A 16,436-nucleotide genomic window follows, 5' to 3' on the forward strand; every position below is an offset into this window, starting at 1 on the left:
TCTAAGCCTTTGGCTTTGAGCCCCTGGTACTGCGTGCATGGTCGCCCTGTCTGAGTTATCCCCCAGGCTGCAACATGAGTAATTTTGTCTGTACCCTCTTTGGAGGCATTGCCATCATGGCAGGACACCTCCTTACTCTGCCTGAGACAAGGACTGGATATAGCCTCTAGGTATACCAGGATGGAAATGCTGATGGCTATGACTGCTCAGGTCTTGCTTCAGGGAAGGGAGCGAGAAGCATGCAAGAGAGGTTGGGAAGAGTCTTGACCTCTGGATGAATGATCATAGAGCAGTTCATGGCTGAGATACTTCCAGGGCAACACGTACTTTGTTACAAAACAGCCCCTTGATCTGCTCTGGTGTGGAAATACTCTCCAGCGAGTGTGGAGCAGGCAGGACTGCAGGTCTTTCTGCTCATAAGTCCTCCCATAAATGAAGGCCAGGCTGGGATTAAGGTGGGGAGACCTGAGAGGGAAGGAGGTGACATCTCATGAGGCTTTCAGGGAAGCATCCTCATGGTCTGCCCCCACACCTCGCTATGGCACATCCCTCACTGAGCACAGCCCAGAGACAGCCTGATTTAACCATGCACTCAGCAGATGATGAAGTGTCCCATGACAGCCTGTCTACTCTGCCTCTCTCTTGCTTCATATTCACTTTCCTGGTGGGTGCAAAGGTGGGTGGCGTTGCCTTTTCCCAGTTCCATGGCAGTGACTGGTGCCCCTTGGCATGAGGTCATCTTGCAGCTGGAAAAAGATGAGGCAGCTGTGGCATATGAGATGACTTTGAAGGGTCAGAGGGGCTGAAAAGCTGTATTTTAGTCCTGGTCTAGCCATTTATTTGTGGTGTTTTCAAATCAGGGCATGTTGATTTGCAGCCCCACAGGCAGCCTCCGGCAGCTATCAGGAAGGGCTCTGAGCTCCTGCCTCGTTCAGTGGCAAATGCACTTCATCTCTGAATCTGGCTCTTGGTAATGACCCTGGGAAGTGCTGCAGTAGCAGCATGTTCAGACTGTGGCAATTTATTTCTCTCTTCAATGTTGGTCCAAGCAGGAGAGGGGTGACCTGCCCACTTGGCTGCCTTTGTCTGCTTGCCATTGATCTTCCACCACAGGAGTGACTAAGGTGTCTGCTCTCAAATCTGGATCTGCACTCTCCTTCATGGCTGCATGTGGCCCTGACCTGCAGCAGCATCCCTCGCTCCTGCTTTAAATCTCTCCCAAGCAGCTGCTGGTGACATTAGCATTTTCTCTTGCCAGCCCATAGAGACCACGAGCCCAGCCCTCGTAAGGAAGGAATTAACCCATCAGCATCACATATCAGAGGTATCTCTTTATTGACTGTTCACAGAAATACAGTAGCACTCCACTTAGGTGGCTTAGGTGAATTCTCCAGGAGGTGCCCTCCTTCTCAGCACTGCTGGGAGATCCCAAAGAGAAACCTGCCCTTTAACACTTCGGGGCTTCTCTAGAGGCTTTGGAGCTCCCCAGTATGAATTTCCTAACACCCTCAGCTCTCCAGGGTTGGGAGTTGTTTGAACCAGTGGATGAAATTCAAGAGAATAAAAGGAAAAGAAATCCCCTTAAGCTGGGGGATGGTGGGGAGGTCTGAACACACCTGATATGTTATGAGACAACCCTGCCTTGGTCCCCGTCCATCACTGCATGTGTCTCCAGCTTCACAGGATTCCCCTGCTCACAGAGCTCAGCTGTCTGCCACTAGATGTGTGTCGCTCTGGGCTTTCCACACTCTTTTCACACAGCTTGTTGGCCATAAAATAAATATTTCTTGGTCTATTTTTGTCCCTGTACATGTGCAAGAGTGAAACCCTTTCCTATAGCAGTTCACGTACCATTTTGGGGCAGGAAGGGTATGCTCAGTTGATAAACTAATATAACTTTTATTTACGTACTTTTTTTTCTTTCTTTTTGCAATCAAGGTGTAGTGGGTTTTTTTGCGTGTCCTTGCTACAAGAAACAACTGCAGACACTTCTGGCATAGAGGCATTTTGGCGGCGGCCGCTGCTGTTGGCCTCACTCTAGTAGTCAGTGAGAGGGTATCGCAGGAAGATGAAGATAAGGATGATACAGAAGGTGGCAAGGGCTGAGCTGGTGATGTTAAAAAGCCGGGCTGTCTTGGCATCTTCAACTGCTCCATTTAAGTCATTGAGGAGTTTCTTATCCCGGACCTGAGACAAAAAATAATTAAATAAAGTAATTGTATTATGTATGAAAGATATAATTTGTTGGCTAAATGCAAACCCAGTGCACCTGTACATGGTTATATGTACAGCAGGTGAGGGCTGGGCTGTGCCTCTTTGTATTTGAATACTTGGGGTGCCATAAAACACCGTGGTGAGGTTTGCACTCTGCCTCTGCTATGGATTGAGCTTGTGAAGCCAAGTACTCTGGGCTGGAAATTTCTGGGAGCGGAGAAGACCTGGAAGAGTGACCCATTGCTGTTGCCAAGCAGGCAAACCAGGTCCCTGTGGTCCCCAGAGTGCGTCAGTATAATTTTGAGCCTGAGGGTCCACAGGGGAACTGAGATGCCGTTGTGCATCCCAGGCACACTGGCACTAAAGCACAGTGCCTGCTGTGCTGCAACCCCCTGGCCCTGCGGCACCAGGCTTTGGCTCACCCAACCCACAATGAGGAGACTGGCTGTTGTTCCAGCGTGCATCCCTGTGCCTCCATCTGCACTGAGGGGCTGAGCAGGTGAAGCCTGGCACGGCATCCTACTGCAGCTTCAGGGTGGCGCACAAGCCTCCAGCATATTAAGTAGTCCTGGGTTAATGAGTTCCTTTCCTTTTGCAGGTCTTATGCGGCTTGTGTAGCGTCTCTATTCTGACAGCACGGTCTGCTCCTTTCAATATCCTGCAGGCTGGGACTTTCATGGGCTTGCCTTGGGACAGCTCTGCAGTGCATGGCAATGACTGCACAGGTCCATGTCAGTGGCCTGTCCCCACCTCCTCCAGGCTGCCAGACAGTGCATGGCACTGCCAGGCAGTGATGCCACTGGCAGACAGCGACGGCATTACCAGGCAGCAGATGACACTGCCGGGCAGCAGATGGCACTGCAAGGCAGCAGATGGCACTGCCAGGTAGTGATGGCATTACCAGGCAGCACATGGCACGGCCAGGCAGCAGAAGGCATAGCCAGGAAGTGCATGGCACTATATGGCAACGATGGCATTGCAAGGCAGCAGATGGCACAGCCAGGCAGCAATGCCACCAGCAGGCAGGGATGGCACTATGAGGCAGTGGATGGCACAGCCAGGCAGCTGATGGCACTGTCCACCAGTAGCAGCTCTGCAGTTTGATCCCAGCAGATGAGGCACCAGGCTCCATCCCTTCCTAGCAGGGATGTCTCCCTGTCCCCAAGCTGCCCCCTCAGCCAGCACTCAGCAGACTCAGGCAGCTGGAGCCACAAGGATGAAAGAACCAGGAGACTTGACCCCTCATCCCTTTTCCATATCCAAGCCCAGGGTCTGGCAGGGCCTGCCCCACTGCTCGTTCTTGGGTGGGGGCTGTGTGCCCTTCACAGCCTGTCTTGCTCCCGGCAGTGAAAGCCCTGCTGGGCGCTGCCAGTTGGACACTAGATGTTGGTGGCAAGATGCAAAAACCAGCACCACAGTCATACCAAGGAATATTAAAAGGCTTTTATCGACCAGGAGCTTTCTGAAAAGACTCTGTGATGGATTCAGACCACGTCTTACAGACTTTTTCTCTCTTATTCCTGCAGTGCTTACGCATGGGACTGTCCTGAAAGCCTTCTGCAAGCTGCTGGATATAGGAAAGGGTTGCTGAACCCCTCATTCCCCTGGAATGATGCTGGTTCACGGGGCCTCCAAAACCACCTCTCAGACCCTCAAGAAACGTTCCTCTCTTCTGTCGCACCAGTGAGGACCTCTCTGCAAAGGCAACTCCTGATCTTCATTAATCCCGGACTGTGGGCAGGGAGGCTGCCGTTGGCACGAGGCCCACAGGACGTGGTGCTGGCAGGCACATGGGCAAGAATGAGAGCTCTGTTTTCATTCTCATATTAAATCTTATGGTGCCATGCCCTCGGCCTCTGATGTGCCTCACTCCTGGGAGCCTGCAGCTGGAGCTGGTGCCAGCCACCCATCATTTCACTTCTGAGTGCTCAGCTTACCATCCTTCTGGGATCAAAAGAGAGGACAGTCACAAAACTGCATGTGGCTCTGTGGCATGCTCTGCTGGAGCTCTCAGCAGTGGAGATGATCTCTGGGAAGACAGCAAGCCGGCAGCATGGGAGCCCACATGCCTTTTTGTGTCAGCTCAATGTCCGGGATGACTCACATCTGAAATTATTCAGTAAGTTTAGCATCCTCCCAGAATTGCCTGGACTCAGCAGCGCCAGGCATCTGGCACCTTCTCATCCACTGGTGAGAAGCAAGAGGTCCTTGCAACCAGAGCCCCAGGGGTGCTGGATTCAGGCCAGAAATCCTGCCTGCTGCTCCCATCAGACTCTCTGAAGCTCTCACACGCTTCCTTCTTCCCAGGGATGGGGCTGCCTCAGGCAAAACCTACATGGAGCAAATGCCTTTTGCCCCTTCCTCCGCTGTAACCCAGCCACTGCTGGGAGAATTTGCTCTCTGCCGCAGGTGAGGCAGCGTTTGCCATCAGCGTTTACCGGGCAGACAGAGGTTTCTCCAGCAGACTGGCATGGCCGGCACACCGAGCTCTGCAACCCTCCTGTAGCCAAGCCATTTTAGCTTTGTGGGGCCGGTTCTTCTTGGCCCCAGGAGCTCTCTCCTACTCCTTGTCTCATGTTCCCCCTGTCCCTGGGGTGCCCTGCCACCCTAATTTCCATGCCCAGCCTTCTCCCAGTGCTCCAAGCAGCCTCTCCCAGTAGTGTCTCCCACCTCCCACCAGCTCACTCTTGGGACCAGTGCTTTAACAACACACTTCAGCAGCACCTCTTCTTGACTTTCCTGTGGCTCTCCCTTTGGCCCTGCTCCAGTCTTGCTGCTGCTGCTAAGCGTCTGTAGTGAGGGGTGCCTGGGGCTGCCCTCTCCCCCATGCCACCATTTCCTCACAGTTCCTTTTTTTGTCCCTTCCAATTCTTCTCTTTTTGGTTTTTTGGGCCCAAACAATGGTAGGATGGCTGCCTTTGATTCCTACCTAAGGGCACCCAATGGCCTCCTCTCCCTGCACCTCCAGATGGTTCCATCTACCCACTCCTACCAACACGGAATGCAGTTCCGCCTGCATTCCCCATCTCCAGCAGCCCCCTGCTCTTTCCCTTCCCTACCTCTACCCTGAGTCTTCTCTGGCTGTTCTGGCCTTGGCTGTCTGGAATCCCCATCCTCACTGATTCCTTGGTCCCCTTCCCCTCCTCCATTAGTACTTTCCTGTGCGCCTACAGCTTCAATGGTCTCCCTCATGCAAATCATCCCTGATTGTCCATTATAATTTATATTGCAGCAGAGCCTCTAACTGCCAGACAAGTGCAAGGGCCCCTGTGGCACACAAGTGCAATGAAAAGGAGTTTCTCCTTACAAACCACTCACAGCTTCAGCCTCCCACATCTCTCCAGGGCAGCATCATCTCCTTTTGCATGGCCTTGCACCCTCAGGTGCTTCCAGATGTCTCCCTTTAAAGTCCTGCTGTGGTAACTGAGCTGGGCTATGGAGGAGCTCTCCCAGAGAGCAGACAAGTGCTTCAGCTCCTTCCCTGCTTTGTCCTTAAGGAGATGCTGGCGTTTTTATCATAGCCTAGCCTCAGCTTTTCCTGTTTTCATGCTCCTGTGGCCACCATCATCATAATGTGCTGACAGCTGGTGCACGAGCTTCTGGGAGCCCTGGAAGCTGCTTCCTTCCATAGCCAATGAGATGAGGCATGGTCAGGGACAGGTCCTCAAGGTCACAGACTGAACCCTCACCCCAGACCCAGGTTGTGTGTTTCCTTAGTCACAGACCCTTATCATCACTTTAACCTCATCTTGCCTAAAATTAGATGGGGATTTTTGGCCCTGCTTTGCACTAAGATGACTGGTGTGTGAGGATAATTACTTCTGCTGACTATGGGGTTTCCCTGGGCACCCCAAAGCTCTGTGTGGTGGCCTCTTTGGAGATCCCACCCCGGACAAGGCAGGGCTCGCCTCTGATACAGGTTGACAAGTTATACAGTTTCTTTCTTCTTCCATGCCTGTCCTCACATGAAACAAATACAGCTTTTGTGCTGTAATGTGCAAACCTTTCTCCTCTCCTCTCCCACGGGAAAAAGGCGGTGATGGCCTTTCCATTCATCCATGGTTGACTGTCACCTCCCTGCTGCTCACCTTGTCCTCCAGCATCTCCATTTTACCACATCCTCCCGTACCTCCAGTGTGCCAGTGCACACTGATCACCACCCTCTGCCCTTTCTTTCCTTGGGGTTTTGCCTTCTGCTTCCTCTCCAAGTGCTGCTCTTGGTTGCTACATACCCTTCCCCAGCAGTCACCTCCCTTCTCTCTGCCCTGGGGCTTGGACCCTCTCATTTTTAGGAGCAGGAAACTTGCTGCTCTAGTAAAAAGTGCTGCCTCAGCTTGCAGAAGAAGACCAATGGTTTGTTGATAATGAGTCTAATGAGGCTGTATTTAAGGCAGCCTGGCAGTCCACAGCTTGTTGTCAGTAAACCCATTTCTATGCAGAGCTCTGTGTCCCTACACATAAGGAGCTCTGGAGGGGATCCTTGGATTTATTTGCTCTGTGAATTGCTCAAGAGCTCTCCAGCCCACATACCTCCACCACACCGGCACTGGCATCACGGGACTGTCACCCCAGCATTTCACCCACCTCCATAAACTCCTGCTCCTCCCGAAAAGCAGGATGAGAGGCTGCCTGAGAGGTTGGGTGCGGCAGCTTCTCTGCTTCTCAGGGTAAATAAATAGCTAGGGATTTGTGCTGGTCTGCTTCCACTCGAAACAGGAAAGATCAACAAGTGGCAAGAGGGGAAGGCAAACAGTCGTGCCAAGAGCTGTGTGCTAAGGGCTGGGCAGAAAGCCGGCAAGAGAGCTCGACATATTTTGGTGACCTCAAGGGACAGGAAAATTCTGCAAGCAACATTGTGGGCTGCTGGTGGGCCTTAAAAAGCCAGCAGGGCGTCTTGGCATCTTCATCTCTATACAGCCACAGAGAAGCATCTGTACCACGGCTCATCTCAGACCCCAGCTCCTCTGATCTACCGCCTCACGGCATAATGGGTACTGAGAAGGACTTGGCTCACCCCAGCAGTCTCCAGAGACAGACCTTCTAATGACTGAAGTGAGATCTCCTGCCACCAGGCACTGATGCATCATTTATTACTGCTTGGAGCTGGGAAGGAGGGAGGGAGGGAGGGAGCTGCTGAATATCAGGCCATGACATTTGCTTCTGATCAAAACCGACTGAATCCAAAGTGTTGCTGTTGGAGTGATCATCACATCTGTGCTGAGCTGGGGTTAAGGTTACTTTAGGGTTTCTAACTTCCCTGGTCCTGCTGTTGATCTCTTCTTCCCCAGCACCCCCCCCCCCACACACACAGTTAGATGTGAGTGCCTTGCTTGCACTCTGTGAGGCTGACCTTGAGAAGCCTAAGGTGCTAGAAATGACCCCTGGAGGGATACATGAGTTGGTGTGACACCATTACAGCTCAGCAAGCTGTGGCTGCTGAGGATCTGGCCTGCTATTGGTGTAAATGAAGATGAGGCAGGCAGTCATACTCTTGTTCAGAGTGCTTGGCTGGGATGTCTGTCACACAGAGGACTTGGCTTGGATGTCACAGTCTCTGCCCTCACCTGACTTCATGTGTTTCTTTCTTCATAAATTCTTTGGTGCTGGGGTAGTGGTTTTTGGCATTTTTTAGTAAATGGTCATCATCATGAAATAGCATTTTCCTGCAGAAAGAATCTATAAGGCTGTAATTCTCATGCAAAAGGCCAGGCAGACAAGCCTGCTTTCCCACATGTGGCTGAAACCAATAAAATAGGGCATGGGGAAGGAGATAGCTTTAAGGTAATATTCAAGTGTACCAAGCATATATCTGGCTTCCAGTGTGGGCATTATGCTGCTGAAACCAGTGGAAATACTAGGGTGTGCTCAGATATATACTGAAACATCTCATGGACTTAGGATACAAAGTATGTACTGCTTTATTAACAGTATGAATCTGTCAAAAGCAGATGACCTTCATGACAGGGAACTGAAAATGCTATTTCTGATAATGCAAACAAGAATTCCTGAGGTTGCTAGATGTTTCAGTTATTTAAAGGAAATCTAAAAAGTGTAGCCCAGGAACCGCTTAATGGCATCAGTGCACTGATGGTCCTTCAGCCAGGAAATCTTTGCTCCACTGGCTGAGGGCTCTGCTGGGCTCAGGAAGAGGAAGGTGCCACTCCACTCTTCTCACTCCTGCAGCACATTAGTCAGTCTCTTCAGAGCACAGACATCCTAGAAAGGGTGGGACTTAAGTATCTACTGCTCAATTGTCCTTACATTTAATTGCAGAGGAACAAGAGAAGTCTGTTTAAAGGGACATCTGTCCTTAGGGCATTTTTTGCTCCTACTTTCTCTGAACTTCCTGGGAGAAACATTATTGACAGTAAAAGAGATGAAAACATGCTTCAGGAGAAATAACCCTGACATCCAGCCAGGCTAAGATGTTGTGAAGGTCTCTGCAGTAGCTGTGAGTGAGTATTCTGCCTTTCTGAACATCAGTCTTCCCCACAACAGACCTGCTACTGCCCCAGCATTCTTGTTGCCTCTTATCACCCATCCCCATTGCCTCTCATTGCCCATCCCAACAGCAGCTCGTGAGAGCACTCAGCATCCCTTCAGTCACTTGCTCGCTCTGTCCTCTGCCTCTGAGGAACATTTTGTTTCTATTTTCCCCTTGCCACAGAGTCACAGTCACTGGGGATCTCCAAGATCAGAGCAGAGTTATTTCTACCCGGTCATCATTACCTCTTTTTGGGTACCGTGGTTACATCTGACCAGCTACTGCCCCCTCAGTCCAAAAGCCAAGGCTGGTTTTTGACAGCCATCTTCTATTTTCCTTTCCCTAATTTGGAGTAAATTTGCCTTTTCACCTTCCTTCACTACTGCTTTTTTTTTTCATGATGGAGTTTCTGTCCTCTAGATCTTTGCAGACAGATGCTGGGCCCACGCCTCTGCTCTGTTGCAGGCCTCGGGTTACTTCTGGGCTTTGACCTTCCTTCTACCTCATGTCAGGGACAGTGAAGGGTCCAGCCTCTAAAAACTTTACAGGTGGCAGACCCTGCTTTGTCCTGTCTGCTGGGGAAGGGTCAGCCTTGACCTCGAGCTCTCCTGCCCCACTGCTGCAGCGGCAAGGGACCACATCTACCCAGATGCTCATTTGTAGCCTCTTCTATGTGAAAGATGTCCATCATTAAAGGCAAATATGGATGAGAAACGGCTTAAAAAATAAGGAGGAAATGAGTTTGTTCCCTTGCTGGCTAAAGGAGAGGGAAGTGTTAAGGGACTCCCTCCACCTGCTTGTGTTAGGCTGCTACTGACTGGATTTGCCCTTTGGTCAATCCTGCTTTTGGTGATGCTTCGCCCTGGCATGATTTAGGTTATTAAATGCCTCACCCAGGCAGCAGTGATGCCTCCTGCATGGGCAGTGGATGGGTGCTCATCTCCCATTTTGGGCAAGGGGAAACGGAGGCAGACACCATAGTGCCGGTGCTGAGTGAGCCCAGGACACAGGTCCCCAAGCCTTTCCGATGGAAACCCTGACAGGGTTGGGAGCAGCCTCCTTGCAGTGCTGGGTGCTCGCAGTCCAGCTCAGGGGAGCTGGATGGGGTTAATTGATCTGCTTCTGTGACGAAGCCCGTCTGCGCCTGGCCTTCCTCTAAATGCTGCCTGCCAAAACAAATCAGCTAGCTTCTCTCCAGGCCACCCAGCCGCCCCGGGCTCTCTGCACATCCATTCAGTTAGTTTTGCATCTGGCAGGCAGGGAAGGGGAGGGCAGCCCAAACCCCTCACTCCTGGCAGCTGCCAAGGGGCTGCCTGTTTGCTGGGCACCATCCCTGCCAAGTTGCTCTCCCCTGCAGCTACCAGGAATAATAACCTGGTCCCATTCCCATCATGGGCTGTGCTCCACGCCATCACGCTCTGCAACAACACAGCTCTGTATTGCCCCGGCCCCAATGCTGTGGGAAGCCCCCTGCACTCTCTTCCACCTCCTCATTCCCATGATGCTGGCAGGTCGTCAGGGCTCGCTCTGGGATTTACAGGGCTTGGGGTGGGGAAAGCTGGCCAGCAGCTCCGGTTTTAATTAGGGAGAGGGCAAGAAAGAAACAGGCAGGATTGCCCCGGACCTTGTCAGCTGCTTCCCCCCTGCAACTTGCCAGGAGATGGCTGATCCTGATCAGCTGCTTCTTACTGCTTCTGCCTGACCATCCAGTGCTGCTGGGTCCTATCCTGATGATCTCTAACAGACAGGACCCCGAATAAATGACCTAGTGCCACTGTGTCTGTGGGTGCAGCACAAGCCAAGCCAACCCCGTGTTGCCTGCCTGTCACGCTGCTGCTGTGGTACAGAGGAGCCTCTGAGGGTACTTGGAGCAAGTCAAAGCACCTCTTACCCACCTGAAGTAACATCCCAGGCTCCAAAACACACCTCGGCTCTTCCCATTCCCCATCCCCATTGGCTGCAACCTCTCATTTGGGTAGCAAAGATGTGTTTCACATCAGGCGCAACCCCCAAATGCTTCCCCCCTCTCCGGTCACCCCTTACCCCGTGCCTTGTGCTCAGTACTCACTTTCAATGAATAGGCCAAGGCGATGAAGCCAAGGCAGCAGAAGTTGAGGTATACAAAGTTGAAGATGGACCAGAGATAGTAGTCGTTCACCTCGGTGGTGTCGGGGTAGATTTCGATGACGGTGGTAGGGTTGGTCATCGTCTTCTTCTCCACCGAGTGCTTGCACGGGACCGCCGGCCGCAGGCTGTCCCCTTTGCAGCTCTTGCTCTCCATGAGATAAACAGCAGAAGAAGGAGACAGGACAGGCGAAGCTTGCCGGAGAGCTGGGGGCTTGGCGATGCAGGCGAAGCAGCCCTGTGGGGGACCCTGGGGGGGTCTCGGGGTCCAGGCCACCCCCTCAAAGGGGCATGGCGGGCCCAGCGGGGGGTCCTGTGTCCTCTCCGTGGTGGCTGCCGCGGCGTCACCGCGCTCTGCCCTGGCAAAGCGAAAGCACCCCCGTGAAAAATGGGGGCGAGGGGATGGAAAGGCCAGGTGAGGGGGAGGGAGAAGAAAAAGGGGGGAAGGAGCAGAAAAGGACAGACGTGGGGGGAAGGCAGGAGAGAGAGAGGGACCGGGAGACAGAGGAGAGAGCGGGGAGAGGAGTGAGGGAGTGGGCAGAGAGGAGAGAGGGAGGAGAGTAGGGCAGGCAGGAGGGGGAGGAGGGAGCACCGCTACACCCGGGGACCACGACGCCGCCGCCTCGGCGCGGAGCTGCCGCCGGCCCCGGCCCCGGCGAGGGCAGAGACGCGGACAGCGGCAGGACCATCCCTCCCTCTCTTCCAGGTCCTCCCCCCTCCGCTGCCCGCTGTCCTGCGTGACCCGAGCCCGAGTCACCAGTAGGGAAATATTTTTTTTTTTTTCCCCAGAAAAAGGAGACAAATAAAAGCAGAAAGAAACACTTGGGAGGCGCCGGGGGGCTGCGGGGGAGTTGCCAGCCCGACTGCGCTGCAGCCACCCGCAGCCCTCCCTGCTCGCCTGTCTGTCTGTCGGTCTGACTGTCGGGGCCTTCTCCTCTCTGTCCCATGCCGGGATGGGAGCGGGTGGCTCGGCTGCGGGCGGAACGGGTCTCCCGGTGCGGCAGAGCAACCCGCCCCTGCGCCCTCCCTCCGTCTCTCCTGGGGAAAGTGGGTATTTTGGGGGGGATTTTTTTTTTCCCTGAGTCCTAGTCCCTGCGGGATTCCAAATGGGGTTGCATTTCCGGTTCCTTCTACCTGCCAGCAGGTTCCGCCCCCCCCATCCTCTACTCCCCCCCCTTTTTTTTTTTTTGAGAATATTGTGGCCGGAGAGGAGGAGGGGAAGAGGAGATCTAGACAGAGGATGGGGAAAGGGATATTGGAAGAGGTTCCCCTCCACCCTAGCTTTGCAAATAGGAGAAACTAGTCCACCTCTGACTGCCCGTCCGTCCGTCCATCCGTCTCCTCCGAAGGCATCAGGAGGAGCGAGGGATACTCACAAGGAGGGATGCGGGGAGTCGCTGCATATCCGGCTCAGCACTGCCTCCGGCTCGGCTTCCTCGGCGCTGGAGTTGCGGGAGGAGAGAGGGCGGGGGGGGGGCACCCATGGACTAGGGCGGTGCAGGGGGCGGAGGGGGCACCCATGGGCTCGCGATGGGCAGAGGGGGAGTTAGGGAATGGGAAGGTCAACCTGCAGCCCCCTCCCTCCCCCCGAACATGCTTCACGCAGGAGAGCTCCTCCGCGTCTCAGCCCTTCTCCTCGTGTCCCCCCCACTGGGACGTCACCTCCTGCTTGGAGCATCCTGGTAGCGCCCCGCTGGAGAGGGGCATCTCCTGGGCCTCGGTCGAGCGGCTTCCCCGAGCATCAGAAGGGGATGGTCGGCCCGAGCATCACCCACAGAAACCTTTGCAGAGGGGACTCGCTGCAACCTTGTTTGCGGGTTCACTTCCACGAACCTGGGTGAAAAACTGAAGCAAGTGTGGCAGGAGTGCGTGGGGACAACTGGAATTAACAAGGGGAGGTGGTGGCGATGCAATGCTGTGGGGAAAAAAGGGCTCTGGTCATGGGAAGACGAATGGAAAGGGAATAAAACCATAAAACCTGAGTGGGGGGCAATAAATCCTTCTAACACTGAGCAAATCCCAGCGCAGACAGGGGTGGGAGCAGCCGGGCAGCAAAATGCAGAGCATGCGGCTGCTTTAGGGGAGGGAGGTGGGGATGTCACAAAGGATGGTCAAGACTAGGAGAATTTGGCCATGCCCAGGCTTAGCACAGCATCAGGGAAATGCTTGCTGCCTCCCATTGCTAGCGCTCTGGGAGCTGCTTGGAATCCCAATTCTAGGGTGCTGCGGTAGCATCCCCCCAGGGATGTGATGGAGAGCAGCCGGCGCCGCGCAGGGACAGCTTGCAGGTCATTCGGGAGGATGCAGCTGTGGCACAGGGAGGGTGAGGACATGAAGACACCCTGTGTCACCCCACAGTGATAGAGCCCAGCCTGGCGCAGGTGGCCTTGGGGCAGCAGCCAGCTCAGCTGTGGTGCTGGGGAAGGATAGCAGAGAAATCCCCAGAGTACTGGAAGTAGGGTGGGTAAAATAAAAGTTTGTGTGAGCAGAAACTGCAGGGGAAGGGAAATCCTCTGGAAATGCCTTAAGCCTACCCACAAAGTGCTGAGCTAAGAAATAAGGATGGTAATTCATTTGGCTGTTCACAGGCAGGTTTAGCACCAGCATAGGGGCACCCATCCCGTGCTCATCCCTGTGGGTTGGTATGAGGTGGGGGAACTTCTTGTGCATCCACAGCTCTCTGAGGCTGGAGGGGGTCCAGTTTCCACAAGACCAGTTTATCCTTCTGAAGGTGCCCACATTAGTTAAAACAAGTTCAGAATTTATTGCTGCTGGAATGGCATTGGGTTCTGCTAAAGTGAAAATGGTTTTATTAGGGCTACGACTGCCTGTGATGAGATTCAGGACTCTCTCCAAGAAGCTGCTGAGAAACAGAAACAGTGCTGGGGTGAAAGCGATGTTCCTGTGGGATTAGGAGGTTTGCAGGAGAGGCAGAGCCATAGGCAGCTGTCGTCAGCTTTTCTGGATGACTTGGACAAACCCAGGCAACCTGCAACCGTGCAGAGTATCCTTCCTGCAGGCTCAGGAGGAACAATGAAACCCCTTGGATGCAGAAGGCTGCCTTCCATGGGAGCTACTGAGGAGTCTGCTATTCATTTGTCTGGGGAAAGTTGTGTAGGTAGAGCTTCTCCTCTTAATGTCAGGCTGAGATGGAGGGTGAGCAGAGAAAAAGGTCAAAGGGGGTCTGGAGCAGGCAAGAGGAGGCAGCAGGGTGGTGTAGAGGAATGTGAGATCAACAGAGGTGGACACATTCTCTGGTATGAATAAGACTGAAAGGTCAGGGAGGTTGGATGGCTGCTTTTTCTCTTCTCTGGGTACCAGGTCATCCCTACAGTTTGCAGAGCACTTTTTGGTCTTTGGGTGGGTGATTCATCATCTTTCTCCATGTCAACTGCAAGCGGTGAGAGGTTTATTATGTGAATCAAAACAGCATATAGGCAGCATCATCAGTTCAAAAACCATTCATGTGACCCTTCAAAATAAGGAAACTGGAATAAAAAATAATGACACAAGGAATAAACCCCCACAACATTCTGTATTATATTAACCCTCCTTCAATTTTCTGGGGTCTTTAAAGGTCATGCATGCAAGTCCTCAACCATATGGTCTAGGACTACTTTTCTTTCAAATAAAAGGTGAGTATGAATAATTGCCTGCATTACTATGGCATCAAGGCTGGCATTCCCTGGTGCTAAGCATAGGACAAACAGAACGGAAAGATGTTTCCTGCCCCAAAGCAATTCTCCTGTAATCGTGTTACAGACATGTCGGCTGTAGCATAACCAAGCACTGTAAGACCCGTGAGAAAGTCTTGCATCTCAAATCCTACTCAAGTGCTTCAGAAAACCATTAGCAGAACCTGACCCTGGTTGTTTCTTTTCCACAGCCTCCTGAATTACCCCTATAAAATTCCTCAATAGGTTGATAAGTTCCATAAGCAGTAAGGTGGCCTGAGACTCAGAGGGGTAAATCTCATCTTCTCACTCTCCCTTGATCTCTGTCTCCCGTTCTCTGAGCTTTCAGTCTGCACTCGGCTTCTCTTCCCTCCCAAAGAAACCTAAAAATAAATAAATCCAAGAAAGAGCGGAAAAAGGAAAAGCCACCAGCCCCCAAAACAACGTGTTTAGTCATTCATGATGAATAAAAATAGTTTCCCAAATGAACAAATTGCTGAGCCAACCAGATGAACAAGTCAACTCCATAAACAAGGTTCTCGTGTTAGTGGGCTTTTGGTAAAGCCCTGAGCAGTGTTGCTTGGAGAAGGATCAGGCTCATGAAGACAGCCCTGAGGGTCAGGCCAAGCATCCTGCTACTCAAGGGTATTTGTAATGAAAAATTTTATCTTCTTTGCATCAGTGGAGACATTTAATAAAGAGTGAGTTATCAAATTGCCATGTGCACCAAGTTCTGCAGAGATGGTGCAGTAAACGGGGGTGGGGCTGGTGTAAACCTGAGGATTTGCTGGTCAAGATACTGTGGGGCTGCATGCAGGCTGCTCCTGGGGTGGGGTGTGCTCTGCTCCCTGCTGAAAAAACATGGGTGGGCAATTCTGGCTCTTGGCTTCTCCAGCTCTTGGCCAAGATCAAGCCTGTGATTGTTCCCAGTGAGATGTAATGCTCAGTACCCACAATATGACTGAAGGCTTAGACACAATCCCCCCAGCGCCCGGAAACAGCGCCCTTGTATTCCTGTCAATAAATATTTGGCAGCGGATGACTTGTTCTCCCCTTGGGCTATTGAGGAACGGTGGGCTGCATGATTGGTTTTCAGGACCTAGCTAGCCCTTTTGGGTTAAATCCATCTCTTTAACGCAGGAGAACAGATGATTTGGGTATTTAGGCATCCTAGGGGAACAGAGGCTCGGGATGTGCTCGTGGGGAAATCAGCTAAGCTCTCTGTTGCTTAGATCTGTGCTCAGAAGATGGGATGGGACTTGGCTGCATCATCTTGCTTATGTAGATGATGCTTTTTTCAAAGTAGGGATTAGCTCTTATCTTCCACCTGGCACATGGGGCCTTTATTCTGCATCAGAGTCTCCAGCTCCCATACAGCAGTGCTAGGACTAAAAATTACACAGCCAGGCAAGAAGGGTGGATTTTTCCTGCATTGGGAAAAAACCCCCATACCATGTTCTTCGTCACTGGGTTCTGGGACTTCCCCAGATTTTACACCTTTTTAGGCCAGACTTAGAAACTGAAGTTCTACTTTGGCTGCTACAGGACCACTCTACATCCTAAGTCAAGCAGGAGCTTGTTCTAACTGGCCCAGAAGACCAGGGGACAGCCTGAGTTCCCTGTTGGTGGACTACCCTTGGCAATGCTCAGCTAGGGAGGTGAGGCCCCAGAAGGCCATAGGCTAGCAAGGATGCTAGAAGTGCCTGCTGCCCTGGTGGCGCTGGGTCAGGCAGGTGACACTGTTATGTCACCCTGCAAAGGCTGGGTTGTTTTAATCCACTGAACAAGACAAATCCAACAGGCTCCCAGCATGTTCCCTTATCAGAGAGAAGGGAAGGAGCCCTTCTGAAACATGCATGAGTCCACTCAAGTGGGAGACCAGATGTCCAGGGACAACAGGTTGGGGAGACACAGTCTCTGGACACTGACAAAGAGACTGG

General features: G+C 52.6%; 1 protein-coding gene across 1 annotated transcript; it reads right to left on the bottom strand.

Moving 5' to 3' along the window:
* Positions 1–1,311: 1,311 nt before the first annotated feature.
* IFITM10 (interferon induced transmembrane protein 10) lies at positions 1,312–12,224 on the bottom strand. The gene is made up of 3 exons (XM_018076008.1): positions 12,131–12,224; positions 10,767–11,181; positions 1,312–2,187 (listed from the first exon to the last, which is right to left on the bottom strand). Exons 1-3 carry the CDS (start codon positions 12,154–12,156, stop codon positions 2,038–2,040), a joined length of 591 nt encoding a protein of 196 aa, XP_017931497.1. The 5' UTR covers positions 12,157–12,224; the 3' UTR covers positions 1,312–2,037.
* Between the last annotated feature and the right edge of the window lie 4,212 nt (positions 12,225–16,436).

Source organism: Manacus vitellinus, unplaced genomic scaffold (assembly GCF_001715985.3).
Source record: "Manacus vitellinus isolate BGI_N305 unplaced genomic scaffold, ASM171598v3 scaffold_30_pilon, whole genome shotgun sequence".
NCBI classification, from domain to species: domain Eukaryota; kingdom Metazoa; phylum Chordata; class Aves; order Passeriformes; family Pipridae; genus Manacus; species Manacus vitellinus.

Coding starts and splice junctions, on each gene's coding strand:
- IFITM10 (XM_018076008.1), bottom strand. CDS start 12,156: ATGGACGGACGGACGGGCAGTCAGAG. Junction 11,182..12,130: donor GGACGGACGGGCAGTCAGAG/GTGGACTAGTTT, acceptor TCGCTTTGCCAG/GGCAGAGCGCGGTGACGCCG. Junction 2,188..10,766: donor CCTTGGCCTATTCATTGAAA/GTGAGTACTGAG, acceptor TTTTTGTCTCAG/GTCCGGGATAAGAAACTCCT.